The 25097-nt window shown below is 42.6% G+C and overlaps 1 protein-coding gene across 1 annotated transcript; it reads left to right on the forward strand.

Annotated features, from left to right (window-relative positions):
* The first annotated feature begins 1730 nt into the window (after positions 1-1730).
* LOC307170682 (zinc-binding protein A33-like) lies at positions 1731-9393 on the forward strand. The gene is made up of 7 exons (XM_079891899.1): positions 1731-2371; positions 2475-4057; positions 6697-6792; positions 6996-7226; positions 7344-7366; positions 7448-7566; positions 7948-9393. Exons 2-7 carry the CDS (start codon positions 3662-3664, stop codon positions 8490-8492), a joined length of 1410 nt encoding a protein of 469 aa, XP_079748025.1. The 5' UTR covers positions 1731-2371; positions 2475-3661; the 3' UTR covers positions 8493-9393.
* Positions 9394-25097: the final 15704 nt, after the last annotated feature.

Consider the following 25097-nt stretch of genomic DNA (forward strand, 5'->3'; position numbering starts at 1 on the left):
TACCACAGGTGAGTAGAGAGAATGGAGATCACTTCCTTCACAGACTGGCGTCAAACTCACAGTGGGAGAGCATTTGGCAGGTGAATATCACAAGTGAGCAGAGAGAACGGAGATCACTTCCTTCACAGACTGGCGTCAGACTCACAGTGGGAGAGCGTTGGACAGGTGAGTATCACAGGTGAGTAGAGAGAATGGAGATCACTTCCTTCACAGACTGGCGTCAGACTCACAGTGGGAGAGCGTTGGACAGGTGAGTATCACAGGTGAGTAGAGAGAATGGAGATCACTTCCTTCACAGACTGGCGTCAGACTCACAGTGGGAGAGCGTTGGACAGGTGAGTATCACAGGTGAGTAGAGAGAATGGAGATCACTTCCTTCACAGACTGGCGTCAGACTCACAGTGGGAGAGCGTTGGACAGGTGAGTATCACAGGTGAGTAGAGAGAATGGAGATCACTTCCTTCACAGACTGGCGTCAGACTCACAGTGGGAGAGCGTTGGACAGGTGAGTATCACAGGTGAGTAGAGAGAACAGAGATCACTTCCTTCACAGACTGGCGTCAGACTCACCGTCGCAGGCTGAACGGGGCCTCTCTAGGACAGACAGAATCAACCTCAACAGCAGTATACGGTTCTCACGTGTGTTGCAGGGAACAGATAACTTCGCACCATGCAGGTAGACTTAGAGCTGCAGCAGACTCACAGTCGCAGGCTGAACGGGGCTTCTCTAGGACAGACAGAATCAACTTCAACAGCAGTATACAGTTCTCACGTGTGTTGCAGAGGACAGATAACTTCACACCATGCAGGTAGGCTTAGGGCTGCAGCAGACTCACAGTCGCAGGCCGAACGGGGCTTCTCTAGGACAGACAGAATCAACTTCAACAGCAGTGTACAATTCTCACGTGTGTTGCAGGGGACAGATAACTTCACACCATGCAGGTAGGTTTAGGGCTGCAGCAGACTCACAGTCGCAGGCTGAGCGGGGCTTCTCTAGGACAGACAGAATCAACTTCAACAGCAGTGTACAATTCTCCCGTGTGTTGCAGGGGACAGATAACTTCACACCATGCAGGTAGGCTTAGGGCTGCAGCAGACTCACAGTCGCAGGCTGAGCGGGGCGTCTCTAGGACAGACAGAATCAACTTCAACAGCAATATACAGTTCTCACGTGTGTTGCAGGGGACAGATAACTTCACACCATGCAGGTAGGCTTAGGGCTGCAGCAGACTCACAGTCGTAGGCTGAGCGGGGCTTCTCTAGGACAGACAGAATCAACTTCAACAGCAGTGTACAATTCTCCCGTGTGTTGCAGGGGACAGATAACTTCACACCATGCAGGTAGGCTTAGGGCTGCAGCAGACTCACAGTCGCAGGCTGAGCGGGGCGTCTCTAGGACAGACAGAATCAACTTCAACAGCAGTATACAGTTCTCACGTGTGTTGCAGGGGACAGATAACTTCACACCATGCAGGTAGGCTTAGGGCTGCAGCAGACTCGCAGTCGCAGGCTGAACGGGGCTTCTCCAGGACAGACAGAATCAACTTCAACAGCAGTGTACAATTCTCACGTGTGTTGCAGGGGACAGATAACTTCACACCATGCAGGTAGGTTTAGGGCTGCAGCAGACTCACAGTCGCAGGCTGAACGGGGCTTCTCTAGGACAGACAGAATCAACCTCAACAGCAGTGTACAATTCTCACGTGTGTTGCAGGGGACAGATAACTTCACACCATGCAGGTAGGCTTAGGGCTGCAGCAGACTCGCAGTCGCAGGCTGAACGGGGCTTCTCCAGGACAGACAGAATCAACTTCAACAGCAGTGTACAATTCTCACGTATGTTGCAGGGGACAGATAACTTCACACCATGCAGGTAGGTTTAGGGCTGCAGCAGACTCACAGTCGTAGGCTGAACGGGGCTTCTCTAGGACAGACAGAATCAACTTCAACAGCAGTGTACAGTTCTCAAATGGGGTGATGTTATCTCGCAGAGGTTTCTTCTTTCTAAACACCGCACATAGATGTAAGCAATCTCACTCAGCTCTCACGGTAAATAGTAGATTCCCAGGGCACATGGGCAGTTGCGGGGCAATAACAGGTATTCTTCCACACACACACACTGCAATCCAACTCTAAACATGTATTCGTGAGGGGAAACGTCAATTTACACACTGCAATTCCACTCTTCTAGTGCGCATAAGGCCAGCACTCACCCACAGATCCTGGTCTACCGGACTGATGATCGCCAGGGGCGAGCAGAACACTCGAGAGATTGGTCTTCACGGTCACAGACGGACTTCACTCCGCTGGACTCCAATCGGGGCGAGGAGATGAGGAAATCAACAGGAATCAATATTTCACTCGGTGCAAGGTGTACACATGATCCAAGCACTTCAATCCAATACCCAATTTAGTGTAAAACACATGCAGTTATGAGATTCAGTTTGATAACTACTCATCTCTCTCTTCCCCAGCTCAGTCAGCGAATTTCATTCCTCTTGACCGTCCCCGAGTCCTCTCAAATAACACTCCTTTTCCTTCAAGACAACCCCTCACTGCAGTTCCATAAACGAATCCCCACGGGAGAGAAGCCACCAACGATCAGGGGGAAGAACAATCCAGACCAACGGGGCAGAAGAACAGCGCAACACCACACAGCACAACACAGCCTTCTCTTCCTTGTGTGTTTTTATCCTGTCAAGAAACGGGAGTGGTCTCAATCAAACACTCAGCGTGAAGTCCTTACACCTGTCACCAATCTGCCGTTTAGTTGTCATGACGACAAACACTCATACAGATCCGGGGACGGTGTTGCGCTAAAGACGTCCCAACGGGAACAATTCTCCCAAGGGGAATTGTTCCGGGGCTGTTTGTCACCCCGTGACAATAACAATCTGGACCTTGTCAAAGTCACTCAGATCTTTATTCCTGCCCATTACACTGACAAAGATTTGAGCATGACAGAAAATTAATGTTGAATTTTATGATTGGTGTTTTTGATGTAAATTCCCTTTGCTCTTTTTGTGTTTTTTAGATATTTTAGATATTTTTAGTTATTCTGTTGTACAGTACAATGGCCAACCACTTAGTTCAACTACTGAGTAAATCAAAATTAAGTGAGTTTTTGCTTAAAACAAGTAAAATGATCTGTTCATGGGGTAAGAAAAATCATCTTGTTTCTGTTTGAATTAATATTATTTTTCTTACCTCATGGACAGATAATTTTGCTTATTTTAAGCAAAAACTCACTTAATTTTGATTTATTTCCCCATAAAACAAGACATAATATCTTATCTAATTTTACTTATCTAGTAAATGCATCTTGATTTAAGAATGTTTAGATATTTGGACTGGAAACCAGACAAAAATACTAAGTAAGAAAAGCATTTTTTGCAGTGATCATAAACTCCTCCCTCTTACAACACTAACCAGGAAGAGACTGACTTGTTATTTCTCCTTTGTCACACCGACTTTGTCTCAATAAAAGCAATAAAGAATAAGCAATCAATGGAGAACAAAGAGAAAAACTTTACAGAAGGATTTTTGTGATGTTCATTTCTGAACAGACAGCAGATCTTTGATTCTCATCTTGATTCATTTTTGAAAACCGTCGTTCAGAAAGTGAAAGTAAAGTTTAGTTTGCGAGACTCAAACGGAGAAAATGGCTTCAGCAGCTGAAGATGAGTATATTTGTCCTGTTTGCTATGAAATCTTCAAGATTCCTGTTCTTCTGTCCTGTAGTCACAGTTTCTGTAAAGAGTGTCTACAACAGTTCTGGAAAACTAAGGAAACTCAGGAGTGTCCTGTCTGCAGGAGGAGATCCTCAAGAGAAGATCCTCCATTCAATCTGGCGTTAAAAAACTTGTGTGAGTCGTTCCTGAAGGAGAGAAATGAGAAACGTTCATCAGGATCTGAGGAGATCTGCAGTTTACACAGTGAGAAACTCAAACTCTTCTGTCTGGAGGACAAACAGCCTGTGTGTTTAGTGTGTATTAATTCACAAAAACATGACAATCATAAATTCAGACCCATCAGTGAAGTGGTTTCATTATATAAGGTAAGACTAATGTTTCTTGTTTCACATGTAAAGAACAATAATTAGTCATAAACATAGATATCATCACATTCATGCATTACTATTTCAGTGTCATTTTACTCAACTTTATATGACATTTACTGTGCTGTAAAAGTATTTGCCCATCCTGATTTCTTATGTTTTTGTACATAAGAAATAGTGGGGCCTTTTTCATAGATATTATTTAGCAAAAAAAAAAAAAAGAGCACAATGGAGCAGACAACTTTAGTTCAGACTCACTGGAGGGTTTTCAAGCATGAACTCCCTGTTTAAGGTCCTGCCACATCATCTCAATTGATTTCAAGTCAGGCCTTTGACAAGGCCACTGTGATGCTGCGGCGGAGACAAGGAGAAAGCGGGATCCAAATGCAGTGTAATTTATTAAATAGACTCTAGACTTTACAAACATAGATTCCGGAAACATGACTCGGGACAGGACAACCAGGAACAGCACTCAACAATGAAACAAGAACTCACAAAGACTGAACTCAAACACAGGGCTTAAATACAAGGACAAACAAGCTAAACAAGATAACAAGGGGGCGTGGTCAATCTGAAACACCTGGGGAGACTAGTCAACATAATGGGGAACAGATGAACACAGACCTGAATCATTAAATAGCCCCCCCCCCCCCTTAAGAGTGGCTACCAGACACTCCCCAGAAAACAAAAGTCCAGGAGGGTGGTGAAGCGGAGGTGGTCCCGGGGGAGGGATGGAGGGCCAGACCCGCATAGGGAATGGGACCAAGACCTTGCAAAGGTGGGCCTGGACCATGAAACGAAATAGGGTCTGGAGACTGCGGCAATACGGGAGACCAGGGCAGAGCAGGCAAAGCAGGCGACCAGGGAGCAGACGACGGCCAGGGAGGAGACGACCCTTCAGATGGCCAGGGCGGAGACGACCCTTCAGGAGGCCAGGGCGGAGCAGACGGTTCAGGAGACCAGGGAGGAGATGACCCTTCAGGCGGTCAGGGAAGAGACGACCCTTCAGGCGGCCAGGGAGGAGACGACCAGGGAGGAGACGAACCTTCAGGCGGCCATGGCACAGGAACAGACACCGGCTCAGGAACAGACACCGTGGCAGCGGCTATCTCTGCTAAGGGCTCAGGTTCAGGCGTGTCGACGACCATCTCTGCTGAGGGCTCAGGTTCAGGCGTGTCGACGACCATCTCTGCTGAGGGCTCAGGCGACGTGGCAGCGGCCATCTCGTCCGGAGACACTGGCTCGGCGGCGGCCATCTTGTCCTGAGACACTGGTTCGGCAGCGGCCATCTTGTCCGGAGACACTGGCTCGGCGGCGGCCATCTTGTCCGGAGACACTGGCTCGGCGGCGGCCATCTTGTCCTGAGACACTGGTTCGGCGGGCATGACGTGAACAGTCTCTGGATCGGCAGACGTGACGTGAGCAGTCTCTGGATCTGCAGAACTGACGTGAAGTGCAGGCTCAACAGGACTGAAGTGAAGTGCAGGCTCGACAGGACTGAAGTGAAGTGCAGGCTCGACAGGACTGAAGTGAAGTGCAGGCTCGACAGGACTGAAGTGAAGTGCAGGCTCGACAGGACTGAAGTGAAGTGCAGGCTCGACAGGACTGAAGTGAAGTGCAGGCTCGACAGGACTGAAGTGAAGTGCAGGCTCGACAGGACTGAAGTGAAGTGCAGGCTCGACAGGACTGAAGTGAAGTGCAGGCTCGACAGGACTGAAGTGAAGTGCAGGTTCGACAGGACTGAAGTGAAGTGCAGGCTCGACAGGACTGAAGTGAAGTGCAGGCTCGACAGGACTGAAGTGAAGTGCAGGCTCGACAGGACTGAAGTGAAGTGCAGGCTCGACAGGACTGAAGTGAAGTGCAGGCTCGACAGGACTGAAGTGAAGTGCAGGCTCGACAGGACTGAAGTGAAGTGCAGGCTCGACAGGACTGAAGTGAAGTGCAGGCTCGACAGGACTGAAGTGAAGTGCAGGCTCGACAGGACTGAAGTGAAGTGCAGGCTCAACAGGACTGAAGTGAAGTGCAGGCTCGACAGGACTGAAGTGAAGTGCAGGCTCGACAGGACTGAAGTGAAGTGCAGGCTCGACAGGACTGAAGTGAAGTGCAGGCTCGACAGGACTGAAGTGAAGTGCAGGCTCAACAGGACTGAAGTGAAGTGCAGGCTCGACAGGAATGTACTCAGGCTGGACGGACGGACGGGACGTGAATTGGCTCAGGCTCAGGGGGTACTGTGAGCTTGTGGGGTTCTTCAACTACCAAGCCCACAGTAAATGATGAACCACCCAGGAGAAGAGCCAGGTTGATATACCCCTCTAGGGTCCATCCGGCATTATCATCCGGCATCAGAGCGATCTCCTCATCTAGCCCACTCCAAAATATGTCCATGAGCTGAGAGTCCTCTAATGATGCTAAATGACAGCATGTCAAATAGTCCTTAGCATACCTCTCGATGGGCTGGCCATCCTGGAACAGAGAGGATAGCCAACTTCTTTCTGAATCAATTTAGTATGAGATTTACACAAAAGCAGAAGAAATCAGGGTGGGGGTCAATACTTTTGCACAGAATTGTATGATCATATCACTGTATTTTCTTCTCTTCACTGTAATCTGGTGTTTAATGTATTTTTGTTCAATTCTAGGAGGAGCTCAATACAGCACTGAAGTCCTTACAACAGAAACTTCAACACAATGAAAAGAAGAAAGGAGAGTTTGAGAAAACAGCTCAACACATCAATGTGAGGAAACAGAATCAAGAGTCATTTTCATTACAGCTGGAGGATCACTTTATACCGTTATAAACTGATATATTTAATATAATGGATTCCAGTTGATTATTTCTGTAAATGACGAGCAGCTTCTGCTTCTGGATCCGTTATATGTCGGGTATCTGAGATTTGTGTTGATTGAGATGATTGAAGTGAATGTGATTTGATTTCAGTCTCAAGCTGAGCACACAGAGCGTCAGATTAAAGAAGAGTTTGAGAAGCTTCATCAGTTTCTCAGAGACGAAGAAGAAGCTACAATCACTGCACTGAGAGAGGAAGAGGAGCAGAAGAAGCAGAGGATGAAGGAGAAGCTGGAGGAGATGAACACACACATCTCAGCTCTTTCACACACAATCAGAGACATGGAGGAGATGATGAAAGACAATGACATCTCGTTTCTAAAGGTGACAAATCAATCTGGCTTCATTCTCTGTGCATAAAACAACTTATATAGAGAGACTCATTGACAATGAGAGTGTTTGATAAGATATTAAAATGTTTTCAAACTCTATATGTTCCAGAACTTTAAGGCCTCGATGGAAAGGTAAGTGAACTGCTCGTATCTCTTCTCTCAATGGATCTGAACTCAAATTCACTGCAGTTCTGACTCCTGAATGTTCCTCAGAGTCCAGATCTCACAGCCGGATCCACGGATGAGTTCTGGAGCTTTGATTCATGTGTCGCGTTATCTGGGTAACCTGCCGTTCAGAGTCTGGAAGAAGATGCTGGAAACTGTCCAACACAGTGAGTCTCAGCAGATTTGACACCAGTGCAGAAGATAGTTCACATATAAACACACACAACATTAACATTTGATAGACATATATTTAATAATCACTTGAATTACCAAGTGAATCTGAACTGTATTTCAGAAAATCATCAGATCATACAGCGAACTCATAATGAAAAGTCTATTCCTCATGGTTTATGTTTATGTATTAGGATACAATAGTGTTTATTGAATACTGATATTAAACCTGAAGCCTCAATCCATTCTGACAGTAACTGAGAGACCATTGTTATGATTTATGATTTATGATCTCTTTCAACGAAAGAAAAATGTTTAACTTTTACATTTAAATACATCATATCTCATCCTGTAATCTGATGTTATTCTCTTTGCAGCTCCGTTGACTCTGGATCCAAACACAGCAGGTCCTCGTCTCACACTCTCTGCTGATCTGACCAGTGTGTTGTTCAGTCGTGTAGATAAAACACTTCCTGATAATCCAGAGAGGTTTGACAGTTATACATGTGTCCTGGGATCTGAGGGCTTTAACTCAGGAACACACTGCTGGGATGTGGAGGTTGGAGACAATACACTCTGGGTTCTTGGAATAACAACAGCATCAAACCAAAGGAAGGGAGAGGATTTCTTTAAGTCTAATGTCTGGTGTGTGTGGTACATGAACAGCAAATACAGCTCAAAATCCCCAGAGCAACGCCTCACTGTCTTCACTGTTAAACAGAAGCTTCAGCGTGTGAGAGTTCAGCTGGACTATGACAGAGGAACAGTGTCATTCTCTGATCCTGTAACTAAAGACTGTCTGCGCAGATTCAGGACATCCTTCACTGAGACTGTCTTTCCATTCTTATATAATGCCTGCACAACTTCTCCTCTGAGGATCTTACCAGTTAAACTGTTTATTACAGCAGAAAATCACAGTTAAATCTGATTCTGCTTCTAGATGAATACAGTTTTGCAAATTATGCTTATCAAAGGGTCTCATTGATCAATCACACTTCAATGTAAAGTTTAGAACCAAATTAACCCTTGTGTTTTCTTAAGGACATGTTTGTCTCTTTCAGGGTTTTTTTTAAATAATTTTGTCCTGTGTTAATGCAAACTGCATAAATTGTGGCACAAGTGTGTATTTTTATTTGAATTTTCTTCTTTCCTTTCCACAGTCTACACAAAATATTTACACTCAGGACCTTAAGGACAAAAATGTCCCCATTGAAAAAGAAACTAATTTCTTTTTATCCCAGGGCCATTTAACTATAAAATGATGCAGTCTATGTTAATAGACTTTTGTTCTGTTGGCAAGGCTTTAAAATAAAAAAAATCTATTTTTTTTTTACAAGATGGTGTTGTATTCTCAGATTTGGCCTATAAAGCGAATACTCACTTTTTTTCCTGTTATCTGCTTCTGCATATTAGAGTCAATTGGATAAATTATTGTGTAATAATTGTGTTTGTGTTGCTGTGAGGTTTGTGTATATGTACTAAAAATTGTATTTGTGCATGTAATAGTTGATAAAGAAAAATGATTGTATTGTAAATCCCAAATCCTAAAGTAATTATTATTATTATAAATTCAATACTTAAGTAACCATTAAACAACTTCCATACAATAATGAAAGTATGTTTAAATTCATGTTTACAATATGAAAGACAAGATAAAGTATTGACACATTTCAGTAATCTTCTTGCCAGTGAAATCCTCATGTGTTCATATGTATATTATCCTATAACTCGAGCTCTGAAACATATGAATGCACTGAGGCAGCAGCTGTTTATATATTCATGTATAATGATTGACGGAATTACAAGACAAACTACATACTTTCAAACCCTTATTTGAAACAGTTTTTTTTATACATTATATATAAATATATATATATATATATATATATATATATATATATATATATATATATATATATAAGCACCACACCAGATGCAAATGATGCATTTCAATGGATTTGAACATTCCGTCTGAGTCTGTAATTTTTTTCCGTCATTTTTAGGAAAACCGTAAGTCTGATCATTTATAAAAGATAAAGCAACCTGAGTCAGAACAGTGTGAAGGTCTGAGCCTAATTTGGTGGTTGTTAGGAGTTACAATTGGAACATTTAGCCTCATATTAATAATAATTAATTTCTCAAGCCAAAATAATTAGTAATTTTTAATTAATAAGTATAATTAATAAAACATAATTTTTAGTTAATAAGTCAAACAGAACAGACAATAAGAATAAACTGTTTGCCAGTGAAATGAAGATGATCAGATGCTGCAGAAGATCAGACACACACTTACAGTTTTTCATCTACAGCATTTTGTAACAACATTGGCTATCGAATCATTCGTCGTTGGTTTGAATTAACAAATTCAAATACTCTGTGTTGCTAAAAACATTTCTTCCTGAATACAAAAGCTGGTGCACTTTGAACTCGTGAGTGCAAATCAGGCTTTGGCTCCAGCTAGTCGGCGACCAATTGACTTTTACGACACTAATTTCACCTCAGAGACATTCCAAACCCCCCCTTTCCCCTCTCTGGACCACCGAGAGATAACGAAACTTGAAACTTTCTACACACAGACACACACACACACACACAAACATCCTCCTATAGAAATATAGTTTTAATGTATGTAACTCAGATTTGGGTTTGACCTTCCTGTATGCATGTTTTAGTAATTTGTTTGATCATATAATTATGATTTTCTAGAGGTGTGGTTTTGAAATGTATTCTTTAATCAATAGTGTTTTAGTTAGAGAAGGTTCACTAACATTCTCTGGCAATCCCTTCCCCCATGTGTTGAACTGTGTTTTATTGCCTAATGGAATGCCCAGCAACAGAGATTTTAGGAGTGGAGCAGAGTTAGTGTTAATCTTTAACCCTACTTAAATCCTACATTTTCTATAGGTATAACCATTGAAGAAATATGTAAACCTGAATGTAATTTCTCTTTTCCACGATTGTTCTTCTCTGTGATGGGTTTTTGTATTCTTGTAAACCTTAAAGGAATAATGTTTCAGATGTGCACCCTGTTGCAATCATAGATATGCCACGTGGATCTTTTTAAAAGTCCAATTTTCATTTCCATTTGTAAATGTACATCACATTTTGGGTTAATCTTATTCCTAGATTGTTAGTAGAACTCTTAATGCTTATTTTACAGAATAAGAAGTCATTTCTATGCCGTAGCGTTTAAACATACCAAATGTGGTCTTGAATTGAACCTCCATATACCCGTAGGAAAGATATGGGTACCAAATTATGATAAAATGCATTTTACTGCAGTTATAATTGTTTAAAGTAGAAATGGCATGATCCTAAGACTGTCATAAAACATGCAAATCGAACTCCTAAGTGAGACAAAGGAAATTTCTCCCGCCTGGAATTTCGCGTTCCAATTGGCCCAAGCGCCAGGGAGGAGGAATTTTTCGCTACCCTAGAAAAACGGAACACTCCGCGTTCCGTTCAGTTGAGTCCGGTATTTTCTTTCGTCTTGTTTGTTCCTGCTTGTTCGAACCCTCCTCATCAGGGAGACCATCAATGGCTCCCGTTTAGGGGGCTTTATATTTTATTTTCTTTAAGTCTTTTAGTTTTGTTTCGTCTTCGAACTTCAGCCGACAACTTCAAATCAAAGTGAACCTTTAAACTGCGCGCGAGTCTGCTCGCCCCGAAGACACGAGGAAACACGCCCCGCTCTTAAAGGAGCTCTGCTTCAGCAAATACAAAGAGAACCATGTGCCATGCAAGTATCGATTATTGAATTGAACTTACAATGTGATTTCTTTGTTGTCTCTTACGGGTTACTGTCTGTGATTTTGCCATGCTGAGATCATCTCGGTGATCTCTCTCGTCCTGAAACTTTAGTTTCACTTTCTCCCTTCCTCTCCCTCTCTCATCTGTTATCCGTTTAGTCTTGTATTTTGTTTACGTGTCCTGTACATACATATTTACTCGTGTAAATTGTAGAACTTGTATTCCTTAGTTTGATGTAGTATTAGTCCAATTATTAAATTCCATATGCCCTTGACTGACTCTGATTTAATTGCCCATGTTACTTAGTCCCTGAAATGTTCGATCTTAGCTATATGCTTTATCTTGATAGGCTACGATTTAAGTAACCTAATTTTAGTCTACAAACACCGAGAGTGTCTTTTCAAGGCCTGGAAAAGATACTCTTTCTCGTGTTTGTAAGAAGGATAATTTTCCTTGAGAGTTAAGTTAATCTTACGTCTGTTTGCTTGACAAACAGATTGTTTGATAACTAAATTAATTCCATTAAAGTTATCCCATAACTTCGAGCTGAAATAAGAACAATTGATGTATTAATGACGAACCATAACCCGTTATGGTAATCGTTCATATATCAATCTAGTTCAGCTGCGATAAATTAATGTAACTGTAACATACAAAATATTAATCATATTCATGATTAATTATTAAAATTCCCTATAGATCATTTGAGCTAATATTAATATTAATGTACAACCCATTGTTAGTACAATTTATTGGTATTTTTATTAACTCTTGATGGGACACAAATGTCTGAATCACATATTTAATGTTTGTAGTTGAGGCTGTTAAATAAAAATTAAACTAATGAGAAACAGCGGATACTATCAACCTGTTCCTGATAATCCAGAGAGATTTGACAGTTATGAGTGTGTTCTGGGTTCAGAGGGTTTTAACTCAGGAACACACTGCTGGGATGTGGATGTTAAAGAGTGTTTCGACTGGAGACTTGGAGTAACTACAGCATTAAACCAGAGGAAGGGACGTGATTTCTTCAACAGTGATGTTTGGTGTGTGGAGTATGGATGTGTTTTTGAGTCTGGATTTCGTATTGAACAGAAGCTTGATCGTGTGAGTGTGTATCTGGACTATAACAGAGGAACGGTGTCATTCTCTGATCCTGTAACTAACACACATATACACACATTCACAACCACCTTCACTCACACACACTCTCTCCATTCTTCTTGAGTTTAGACTCTCTGAGGATCTTACCGGTCACAGTAAACGTTACTCCTGTAGATCTGGATCTTCCTGCTTTCATCATGTTTCCAATATTTAATCCATATCATGAGTCGGTGTTTCCCGAAACCATCGTTCTAATGAACATTCGCAAACAGCATCACAGAGTTGAGTGTTTGGAGCGACAGATCTCGACCTGTGGTTAGAAGCAGAGTTTCTAGTTTACATGACATGTGGGTCCGTGTACTTTTTGATCATTTCATTTCCTGTTTGGAATGGAATAACGAGAAATGAAAACCAGCTCGTTTATTCGTTTTTTAGTTTAGTTTAAAAAACGAAAAATGAGATTTTGGCTCGATTTTTCATTTTTCGTTTGTGGTTTACAAATTCCAGAGGTTTATGGGTTCGATATTTCATTTGCACACGTGGGCGGCGCTGAAACGCCCCTTTCATCTGATTGGTCAAAACACTCCGCCTTCAGTAACCTACAAGCTTTTCTTTCTGTCAGGCAGAATAAAATTATCTCTGATAAGAGTCAGTAGCCTACGAGTGCGGCACGGACAAATCATAGCCTACCTACACTATAATAAAATAATGTCTGAAAAAACCACTCACTGTTAACTATGCACAATATTTGAAGCAGAATATGTTGTTGCTCACATAATTCGTGCTGCAAGCGACCCAATTAATGTGAGCCACAGTTTATAACAGATTATTTTAGCATGATATATTTCCCATTGATAAATACAGTGCAAATAGTTCCGTCTCTTTAGATAAAAGGGAAGTGGAAATAAAAATCAATGAATGGCTGAACGGTACCATGATAATATATCCGTAACATTTACCACTCTAGTCTTTTATTTACATCAAAAGGCCGGTAGGCGTATAAATAATTTTGAAAATTGAATAGAAATAAAGATTATATTTATGAATGTATGCATGTGTAGCCTCAGTTCACATGAAAAGAAAGAGACAGAAAAGAGAGAAGCTAGAAGTGAACGTACATTAGTACTGACAAAATTACCAGGTTTGGGATTAATTAAAGTCATGTTGGTTGAAGAGCACGGGATACCTTTAAAATGTTATTAGTTTTATTATAAAACGAATACAATTTTATTACATACTGAATTGGTCGAGTCTCTCTGAGTTTTCTTTATTATGTTGGCTTGAAAAAGCCATCATATATTTAAACATTATTATGTAGCCTATTATTATTATGAGAAATTGACTCCTCCTAGAACTTAAATGCATCACCAAACTCAGTTCAGACCTTCAGACTTGTCTGACTCGCTTATATCTTTTCTGACTAGTAACTGGTCAGACTGACTTTCCCAAAAAATCCATTGACTTGCGTTACCTGATCAATGAAGGCCGTAATACTCAATGCTGTCCACTAGAGGGGGCGACAGGATAATAAGTGTTTTCTACTCTCTTTCCCTGTTTGCATCAGTTTATTTGACAAATAAATGCATGAATTTCATTCATAAATAGGCCATATCCGTGTATGAGAACACGCTTTACACTTCAAGATCTATCAATGTTTAATATCAATCAAACTTCATCTTAGACAAATGGGGTCTTACATACTGTAACTAGGTTTCTTACCTTCAGGTTTCTTCTTGAACTTGTATTTCTTGTTGGAACGTACAGCATTGAGGAGAACCTTCTCTTTCACTACATAAGTGTAGAAGTCCTTGCAACTGAATGTGAAGTTGCTCTTCACCTGGATTTCTGACTTGATGAGGTTTACCGAACATCTGTTCCTTGTGTCCGTCCAGCATCCTGTCATCAGTGAAAAGACCCTCTCCACTGAAGCATTGGTGATTGGTACACTCAAGAGGAAAGAAGCTAATGCTGTCATGTTTGGTGTGTGTGTGTGTTTGAGTAAGGTTGCCCACTTCTCCACGACTGGAGCTCCAGACTGCACGATGGCCTGTTGGTGTGGCAGAACGACACAATACTCATCATATAGCGCATCCATGTCCAACTTCTTGCTTAGCTGCAGGACCTCTACAGCTTCACAGAGATCAGAGAAGTTGAATGGGCTCTTCTTTAGTGCCAGGCTAGCCACTTTCTTCTGGTAGTTGGAGTCTGAGAAGTCATAGCGCTGCTCCAGGTAGGTGAGAGAGGACTGGTAGAAGTTGCACATGTCCTCTCTGAGCACAGCTGCCTGTCTGTCTGGAAACTGCTGGAGGAGGACACCCGTCTGGGCCCCAAAGAAACCATCACTCTGTCGTTGCTGTAGCTTGGTTTTTAGGGTGAACATCATATCGTAGAGCTCACAGACAGTCCCATCTTCTCGCTCCAGCACCAGCACAGTGTCGTGGAAAATCTTCAGCGCATTGCTGAGGAAGGACAGGTAAACCTAAAAGAAGTAAGGAGAGTCAATGATCCTGTGTGCTGGCACTGTTTGCATTATCATAATTTCTCTAATCCCTGTTTCATGTAATAATATTTAGATGAAAAAAAAAAAGTTGAGTGCAATTCAAATTAATTACCTGTAGATCAAGGGGGTTGCCCTCACCATCCTGGTCATCCTTGAACAGCCACCATAGTGACTTTGGGCACTGGTCCTCTCCCAATGAGAGAAAGTAGGTCTTGATAGGAGCCCAGCTGTCGTGAAGCCTCTTCACTGCAGGCCACAAGCTCAGCCATCTTGTGGGCACATGTCTAAGCAGGGACTGGTACTCTATCTCCACAAAGGTGTGAACTGACTTAAGTTCCTCAATCCGTTTGGCAGATGAGGAGAAGTGGCTAAAGGTCTTGTTGACGACATTTTCGATGTCGATATTTAGCCGATCTCCTGCGTATTTTGCACTGTTGTGAATGATGTGGGCCACACAGTTTGCCTTCAAAATGCAATTGTTGTTCTCTTTCAGTTTCTGGAAGACAGAGTTGTATCTCCCGTAATTCAGACTAGCATTGTCAGCGGAATACGCAGATATCATGTCTAGTCCCAGTCCGTTTTCCTCCAGCTTGGTGACTATCTGGTTGTGGATTGCAGCAGATGTTTCATCACTGTCATCATAGAAATCAAGGACCTTCGTCTGTACTCCCAAGTCTGGCGTCCAGTAACGCACTGACAGTGGGAAGAGCTTGGTGGTCCCATGATTGGAGGCATCTGAAGCCACTGAGAAGAATGGCGTGTGGGCTGTGGAGACACACACACAGATGGGATGAACTTAAAAGAGATTCTCTAAAAACAGATTATTATAAAAATAAAAGATACTGCTTTACTGTTTTGATCATTATTGATTTTATATAAATATTATCTATAGAAATATTTATACATTTTCAAAAATTATAGTTGCTTTTGTTTGTTTAGTTTGGGAGATAATGAATAGTGAAATGTTGCTCACAATCATGTAAGGATACACAGAGCCTGGTTTCACGAAGGCACGGATGAGCAGCATTATGTTACTGATGCAATTTCAGTGAACTGAAGGAAAAGTTGACTTTTAACATAACAGTAGTAGAAGAAGATGATTAGCTAACATTAGCTAACTAACGTTAGACAAATAGCTAACACACAACAATGTTACATCCATGGCATGAACATAACTTTAACTTTACCTTTGGTTGTTGCCTCTCGTTGCTCATTCAGTGGTCTTCTGAGGACTTTCAAGCAATCTTCGACGGAGGCAGGGGCAAGCACATCTGTGACAATGGCTTCTGCCTTTGTCCGACCACAGGCCATCCTCTTGGCAATGTCCGAGTCCGGATAAATCGTTGGGGCTAGCTTTGTGCCACAATCTCCTGCTCGATATGATGCAGCGTGTTGGACAGTGTGATACACACTCGTCACCTCTGCAGCAGTCACTTTGTCAGCTAGAAAGTCGTTTTTAGGTCGGAGGAAAGCATCCATAGATTTGGATGTCTCTTTCTGTTGGACACGTTTCTTGTGAGTCTCCGTGAGTCTGTGTCGTTTGACATCGTATTCCCCTCCATGTCCGATTGAGAAGGACGTTTTGCAAAGGTCACAAAAAGCCCTCTCGGTATCCAGTGTTGTGGGTAACGCGTTACAAAGTCTCTAATTACCTTTTTCGTGAAATGTGTAACTTAACGCGTTAGTTTCTTGCGTTAAGTAATCAGTAACTTCGTTATTTTTTTTAAAAAGTAATCCGTTATTTTAAGGAAAGGAAAATCCCGACTGCAGCCTGCTTTTTGTCAGACAGTAGGCTTAGGTCTACTGTGCCACCTGCGGATGTATCAGCGGAGCCGAAGCGCTGTGATCGTAAAGTCAATGAATGGCTGTGACACGTCAGTGCCCTGCGCCTGACCCTGTGTGTGTGTGTGTGTTTTTTTTTCGAACTGCCGGCAAGATTGCAGAGAGGACAGCGTTTGGATTATGGAAGTAAGCACATCATTTTCAATTTGTCAACGAAAAGGAAAAGAACATAACGGTAAAATGCACACTCTGCGTTGGTGAAAAGCTTCTGTCGACCACCTAAAATTTAATTCGGTTTGTAATCATTTTTGTTTGACAGGCAGCTGTTAATTTATTTTAGATCGTTGAATGGTTGTTCATTTCTAAATGGATTTAAATCTGCAAGCCTGTTTACCTCAGGTTGTGTTTACAAGTAAGCACACTTGATGCACTTTGATAACTGCATTAGAGTTAAAGAAAAAATCAGGAGTTATCTTGTATGGTGCTCATATACAGTAGCCTAGCCTAGGCTACCCGGGCTGTAGGTGCGAATTTTGATTAATATGTACTGTGATAATAAATAAATAAAACGCCATGTGGAATAATAGCCTATTGCTGACTGTCTTTCCTGTTATTGTTATCCTGCAGTGTTAAAGGAGAACTCGGCAACTCTAGGGAACTCTAGTCACTTCTTCGCTGATTTTCCCTTTTGTTGTCGCATGTTTTCCCCACGAGCTCCCCCTACAGCTGTGGGGGGGCGTATATTTCACAACACGGACGTAAAAAACTCACTTGCGGCAGCCTACTCCCCCTCTCTACCGCTGCTCATGTGCGTTTGTTTTGATCGGAGCAAGCCAACTGTATCGTGTGGAGCTATGTCTGTCTACCGAGGTGGGTAATCTGGTAATACATCATACATGCGTGTGTGTTTATGTCGAATTGCCGTAAAGCAATTCGTGTTTCGCGCTCGCGCTCGTTCTCGCTTCTCACGAGACTTCCAATTTCTGTCTTACCGGGACGGCAGTCCCCAAGTTGCAAGGTTGGTTTTCCACCTGGGAACGCTGGGGGGAGCAGAGAAAGTCATCAATATCACCAGAATAGGTTGTTTAACCATCCAAATGATTTCTAGACAGTTTTATTAAGTTAAAAAAGTTACCAAGTTCTCCTTTAATTTAGTCGGATGACTGACGTTATTCATTGTCAGGAGTCACGACTTCTAGGTGCATTTAAAGGGGCCGTGATGTCTGTCATGTGTGAGCCGCTGCAAACGGCTTTTAATTTTTGGTAACGCATGAGTACTCTAACGCGTTACTTTTATGAATAGATAACGCTGTAACGTAACTGATTACTTTTAATTGATGGTAACGTTGTAACCTAATTAACTACTTTCCAAAGTAACTATACCCAACACTGTCGGTATCCCCCTCAACACCTTTCAGCCACAAATATTCGTTTTCCCAGACTTTATTGTACCCACACCTTCTCTTTTTAATTGATGGCGGTGACTCAGACTCAGTCTCTTTCTCCATTTTTCGAATTGGAATTGAAAGCGCGCGCGCATCTAAAAGTTCCTTCCCAGTAGGTGTTTCTCAATGTCAAGGATACTTCCTTGGCAGGACTGGTCCTTCCAAGTCACTTCCTTCAAAGGCTAGACGAGGCTCCTCTTTAGCATTCTACTGTCTATGGTTTTTCAACGGCTCTGGAACAGGCTAGCAAGTGCACGTCAGTGCGTCATTACGTCAGTGAAAATGAAAAACAGAGCGTTGCTATGGACGCAGTTCTGTTCACTCAGGCAATATAATCGTTTTTAAATCAATAAACTCCTTTTTAATCATATTGATTCTTTGACTGTCAAGTGTGTTTATAAACAGTGCGGGTCAATTTGACTCATAACATAATGGATGTAATTATTTTTTTAAACAAATGTTTGGTAACGTAAATATATACTTATATTTGAAAGCATATTGCGCCGTTAACGATCCGACTCCGTTAACGTCCGAAATTTTGAATTTTTTGAACAAGATAGCAAAGCTGCGCGCATAGGATTGTGGGTGATTTGAGAGCGCGAAGGCTACACACATGCATCCTTTCCTGTATATGGGATATTTTTCGAACGAAGGACTCGGTCCTTGGTTGAAATTCCGAGGATCCTCGACATTGGAACAGTCCTTCGACGGATGTCGATGACGAAGCATCCTCGAAATTCTGGCTTCCGAGGATCCTTCCTTGACATTGAGAAACGGCTAGTGTGTCTGTTATGCGCTTGCGTGCGCTGTCATGACAACAACCTAGTCAACAGTTCAACTGAGGGGTGGGTGTGGCAGCAGTAACGTGCTGAACTGTCAAGTAATGTTCGTTTGGCTGCCTGGGGCTCGAGGATATAGCGCGACCAACTTTTTTTTTGAGCAAGCACAGATTATGCGTGACACGGTCTCAATTTGCGGGACGCATGAATTGGGCTTCAAACGCTGTGCGCGCACGCGCTACGCGGGACGGGTGGTCACCCTATGGGTAGGTCATCTACGAACATGTTACGGGCATATTATCATGGTACCGTTCAGCCTATTATTGATTTTTATTTCCACTTCCCTTTTATCCAAAGAGACGGAACTATTTGCACTGTATTTATCAATGGGAAATATATCATGCTAAAATAATCTGTCATAGGCTATACTGTGGCTCACATTAATAGGGTCGCTTGCAAGTAACAGCAGCACGAATTACGTGACCAGCAACATATTTCTCATCATATTTCATACTGCTTCAAATATTGTGAGTAGTTACAAGTGAGTGGTGGTTTCAGACAATATTTTATTATAGTGCGTCATTTGTCGTACTGACTCTGCCTGACAGAAAGAAAAGCTTGTAGCTTACTGAAGGCGAAGCGTTTTGACCAGATGAAATCAGATGAAAGAGGCGTTTCAGCGCCGCCCACGTGTGCAAATGAAATAGCGAAACCATAAACCTATTTGTAAACCACAAACGAAAAATGAAAAATTGAGTCAAAATTTCATTTTTCGTTTTTTTTAAACTAAATTAAAAAACGAATAAACGAGCTTGTTTTCATTTCTCGTTATTCCATTCCAAACAGGAAATGAAATGATCAAAAAGTACACGGACCCATGTGGACTTAATACATCCTTATCCTGAGCAAAATAAACAAGCTGACATTCAGTACAATCTTTATCTTTTATTTATAATACATAAAAATGTCAGTTACGTCTTTTAGTTTGTCAAGAGATTTAAAGCACCGTTTCTGAAGAGTGCGCATGTGTGAACGAGCTCTAATGCGTAAGAACGAGCTGATGACTGAATCTGGAAATAAAGCAAAATAACTGAGAAAATGAGAGATAGTTCTCAGATGCATGTCTGTAATTTATAGCAAAACATCTAGCGTTAATATGATCTCAAACGGTTTCATTAAAAGTTATTTATCCACCACATGCGTGACGTAATAAATGTGGTTTGCGACAATACGGTTTCGGGAAACAGTCGTGACTGGCAAGCTGATTTCTTCAACGATGTATCGTACTTTGGTATCAGCGAATTACGTCGTTGATATAGTTTGATCCCTATGTGGCAGCAGAGACGGAGGGACTTGGAGGTGATCAGCTAGCGACTACGCCACCCTGGATGCTTGCCAGTGTGACGGCCCCTGTGTGGTTGTTAATCATCTTTGTTCTGTTGAGGTGATTGCTGATTGGGTGCACCTGGAGCCTGTGAGTGGTGCACCTGGAACCTGTGAGCCAGTGGAGATAAAGTTCCACTTGGTCTAACAACTCGAGAGCTCTCTTCTCTGCAATCCAGACGTCATCCATGGCCTGATCACTCCGACTTGTTATATCTTGTTTTGGGTTTATTTATGTTATAGAGACTTACCATCTGCATTTAAATAGTTATGTTTGGTGACTCTTTTGTTAAATAAATCACTTTTGATTATTTATGCTGCCTCGTTCCTCTTTTGTCATGACCTTTGAGCCAGGTTGTGACAAAATGGGGGCTCGTCTCGGTCTTAGAATTCGGGCAATTTAATAAGATATGAATGTTTAATACGTAGGACTGTGTATTGTGGTCCAGTTTGTTGGGAGCGTGGCAGCCCGTTGGAATGGTAAGAAGCTTGTTTTACTTTGGTAATTGTTTGTTTGCCTGTTTGTTCATTTGGGGTAGCGCTGTGGAGATATACAATAGGTTGGTTGAGCAGGGTAAGTGAAGGTTTGTTTATTGGCATTTGAAAAACTTGTAGGTGATTTTGTTTTGTTTACAAGTTATTTATTGTTGTTTCTACAGTCAACAGGTAATCCAGGTGACTGTTGTGGGTCCTTTTGTGGGTCCTTGTGTGCGTATTGTTAAAAGTGGTTGGAGTTTTCTCTTGTAGGCTGTAGCAACGGTCCACTTTTGGGCTTGTTGTGCGGGTCCTTGGTAGTGTTGTGGCGAACGTGGGTGAAGCTTTTAGCTTGGGAGCATGTCCGTGGTTCTGAGAGGGTCGCTAGTGTGCTAGTTGCTCTTCCAAGCCAGCGGTCATTAGTGCATAAATACCCACCACAAGTAGCTGCATGAAGACTAGGGATGAGTTAGTTAGCTGGGTTGATTAAGATAGCGGGAAAACTCCATACCACGTGAGGTTTAGTCCTTTTAGTACGCACAAGGAAGCTACACTGTCTTGCTGGGTCTGTTGCTGTGGTTTTGATGTGCCAACTGTAATTAGTAGTAATGGCAGATTGTGATGCGTTTATTGCAGCTCCGTCTGAAGAGGCATTGGAGCGTTGTACTAGAGAGCAGCTACTGAAGATTGCGGAGCATTTCTCTATTGTGGTAGGTGACAAACGCCTTAAAGAAAATATTAAGGTAGTTTTGAAGTCTGAGTTAAGGGAGAAGGGTGTGTTGGCTGTAGATGAGAAAGATGATTCTCCAGTTTCCGCTGGCGTACTTATCCAGACTCAGGGCTTAACGTTTGACCAACAAAAGGAACTGTTGTTGATTCAGCTTGATTATGACAAATGTAAACATGAGTTGCAAATGAAAAAGCAGATTGAGGTGGAGAGGATTCGGCAAGAAATAGAGCAGGCCAAATTAGATCTGGAAGGGCACCGCTTATCTTTGGCAAATGATAGTAAGGGGTCCACTGAAGATCAGAGCGGGCAGTTGTCTAGAGCTATGTGTTCCTTTGATATTAATAATTTAAGACTACTGCCACAGTTTAATGAAAAGGACCCGGATACTTTTTTTATATTATTTGAGCGTGTTGCTAAAGCTAGAGGTTGGCCTGATGCAGATTGTGCTTTGATGCTTCAGTGTGTGCTGACAGGACGAGCGCAGGAAGCTTATTCATCCTTGAGTGCAGAAGATAGCTCTAGCTTTGTAAAAATCAAGTCTGCTGTGTTAAAGGCATATGAGCTGGTACCAGAAGCGTATCGCCAACGTTTTAGGTCCTGGGAAAGACGCACTGGTCAAACTTATATGGAATTTGCTCGGGACGTAACTGGTCATTTTAAGCGTTGGTTGGATGCGCTGGAGGTCACTACTTTTGAGCATTTGTGTGACCTTGTTGTTTTGGAGCAGTTCAAAAACATGCTTCCTGGCTACATTGCAACATATGTTAGTGAGAGAAAGTGTCACGGCGGCATGTGCGGCTGAATTAGCAGATGAGTATTTGTTACTCCATAAAGGGAGTTTTAGAGAGCGTGCTATAACACGTGAGCGTTCTTGGAGAGCCGGTGCACCAAAGTTAGAAGCAGTATCGCGAGGTAATGTTGACACTAACTGTAACTACTGTCATGAAGAGGGTCATTGGAAGGCGGATTGTCCGCTGCTGCATTTTAGAAATAAAACTGTAATATCTAAGGTGAACCCTGTGGCAGCAGCTGCACCGGTTGTTACGGACTGTGTGTCTGAGTTACTTACAGCGGAGCTTGAACCGGATGTCATGGCAGCTTATGCCCCTTTTATTAGAGATGGGTTTGTGTCACTGGTAGGAAGTGAGGTTAGGGTTCCAGTAAAAATTTTGAGGGACACAGGGGCCTATGACTCTTATATTGTGGGATCTGTGTTGTCGTTGTCAGAAGAAACTGATACGGGTGACTGCATACTAAGTCGTGGCATGGGTTTAACTGTTTTGCCCATACCGTTACATAAGTTGATCTTGGACTGTGAACTGGTAAAAGGAGAGGTAGATGTAGGTGTGCGTCCAGCGTTGCCCATTGAGGGGATTCATTTCATTCTGGGTAACGGGCTGGCTGGTAGCTGTGTTTGGGCTGACACTACTCCCTTGCCAGTCGTTACATCTTGCCCAGTTAAGTCTGTTGTTGACCATACTGCCGCTGATTTACCTCAAGTTTTCTCAGCCTGTGTAAGTACACGAGCTATGAGTAAAGCTGAGTCTGAGAGGGAATCTGATGAGAGTGAAGTAGAGTTTGTGACTCCATCGATAATAATAATAATAATAATAATAATAACTTTAATTTATATAGCGCCTTTCACAAAGCCCAAGGACGCTTAACAAACAGCAAAGAGGGGGGGGGGGGGGGGGGATAATAAAGGGGAGTAAAACCAGGGCAGCTATAGCCCATATGCCTCAGCGAAGAGGTGTGTTTTAAGCTGTTCTTTGAAAGTTGCCAGGGTAGGTGCAGAGCGGATGGCATGAGGAAGTTTGTTCCAGAGTGATGGTGCACCCACACAGAACGCTCTATCACCAAACGTCCGTAGCCTGGATTTAGGGACAGCGAGCAGGTCCTTGTCTGAGGACCGCAGAGACCGAGCTTGATTGTAGGGGTGAAGTAGATCAGAGAGATACTGGGGTGCAAGTCCATGGAGCGATTTGTACGTCAGGAGGAGGATTTTATATTTGATCCGTGATTTAACTGGCAGCCAATGAAGCTTCTTCAAGATTGGAGTGATGTGAGATCCGAGTTTAGTGTGGGTAAGCATCCTAGCAGCAGAGTTCTGCACGTACTGGAGTCTGTCAGTAGCTTTGCTGGGCAGACCAAGCAGGATACCATTGCAGTAATCGAGTCTGGTAGTGATGAAAGAGTGGATGAGGGTCTCGGCTACAGAGTTGGAGAGGCATTGTCGGAGTCTAGAAATGTTCTTGAGATGGAAAAATGCTGTTTTAGTTATGTTTTTGATGTGTTGCAGGTAGGAGAGAGTGGAGTCCATGATGACGCCCAGGTTGCGTATTTGGGAAGATGCTGATATTGAACAGCCATCCACATCCAGTATAAAGTCATCAACTTTTTTAAGAAGTGACTGTGGAGCAAACACCATGAGTTCAGTTTTGTCTTTGTTAAGTTTGAGGAAATTACTGTCCAGCCAGAGCTTTATGTCCTTCAGGCAGTTGATGAGTGTCAATGGTGGAAGAGGAGTGGAAGGCTTAGTACTAATGTAGAGCTGGGTATCATCAGCATAACAATGGAAATGTAATCCATGCTTCCGGATGATCGACCCAAGAGGTAACAAATAGACATTGAATAGTAGTGGGCCAAGCACCGATCCTTGTGGCACGCCGTGTGAGACTGGCGCCAGTTCTGAGCAAATATCCTTAATGGTGATGTATTGTTGCCTGTTGGTGAGATAGGATTTAAACCAGGAATACACAGTACCAGTGAGGCCAATGAGATTTAAAAGTCGAGTGAGAAGAATGGAATGGGAGACCGTATCAAAGGCAGCAGAGAGGTCAAGAAGTATTAAGATGCTGACATTCCCAGAATCAGCTGCCATGAGCAGATCATTTGTGATTTTAATTAAGGCAGTTTCAGTACTGTGCTGTGTTTTGAAACCAGATTGAAATGGCTCGTAGAGGTTGTGTTGTAGCATATGATCGTTAAGTTGGGAAGCCACGACCCTTTCCAATAACTTGCTGATGAATGGTAAGTTAGAGTTGGGCGGTAGTGGCTTGGATCATCTTGGTTCAGGCCAGGCTTTTTAAGTGTAGGGATCACTGCAGCAATTTTAAAGCTGGTGGGGACCACACCGGAAAACAACGAGGTGTTGATGATATTGACAAGGGTGGGAGCCAGAGTTGGAAGACATGCCTTAACCAGTGCAGTCGGCATTGGATCCTGTTTGCTGGTTGTAGCCTTTGCCTTTGACACCAGCTCAAGAACTTGAGCTGTGTTTAGCATGGAGAAAGATGAAAGAGAGTCCTCCAGCGTGAAGGCAGTAGTGAGGTTTGTGTCAAGCAGCGGTAGTGTCGTTGAATGAAAAGGGCTGGACTGCTGCAATTGCTGGTGGATAGATTCTACCTTTCCCTGGAAGTAATCCTGGAATCTGGAGCATAAGCCAGGAACGTCAGATGGCAGAGGCGTGTCAGGTGGGCAGAATAGACGATTGATGGTGGAAAAGAGTTGTTTAGGTTGATTTTGTTGGTTGCCGATGAGTGTAGAAAAATAGTTGTTTTTGGCCTTGGACAGAGCATCT

The sequence above is a fragment of the Squalius cephalus genome (assembly GCF_949319135.1).
Source record: "Squalius cephalus genome assembly, chromosome: 14".
Classification (NCBI taxonomy): domain Eukaryota; kingdom Metazoa; phylum Chordata; class Actinopteri; order Cypriniformes; family Leuciscidae; genus Squalius; species Squalius cephalus.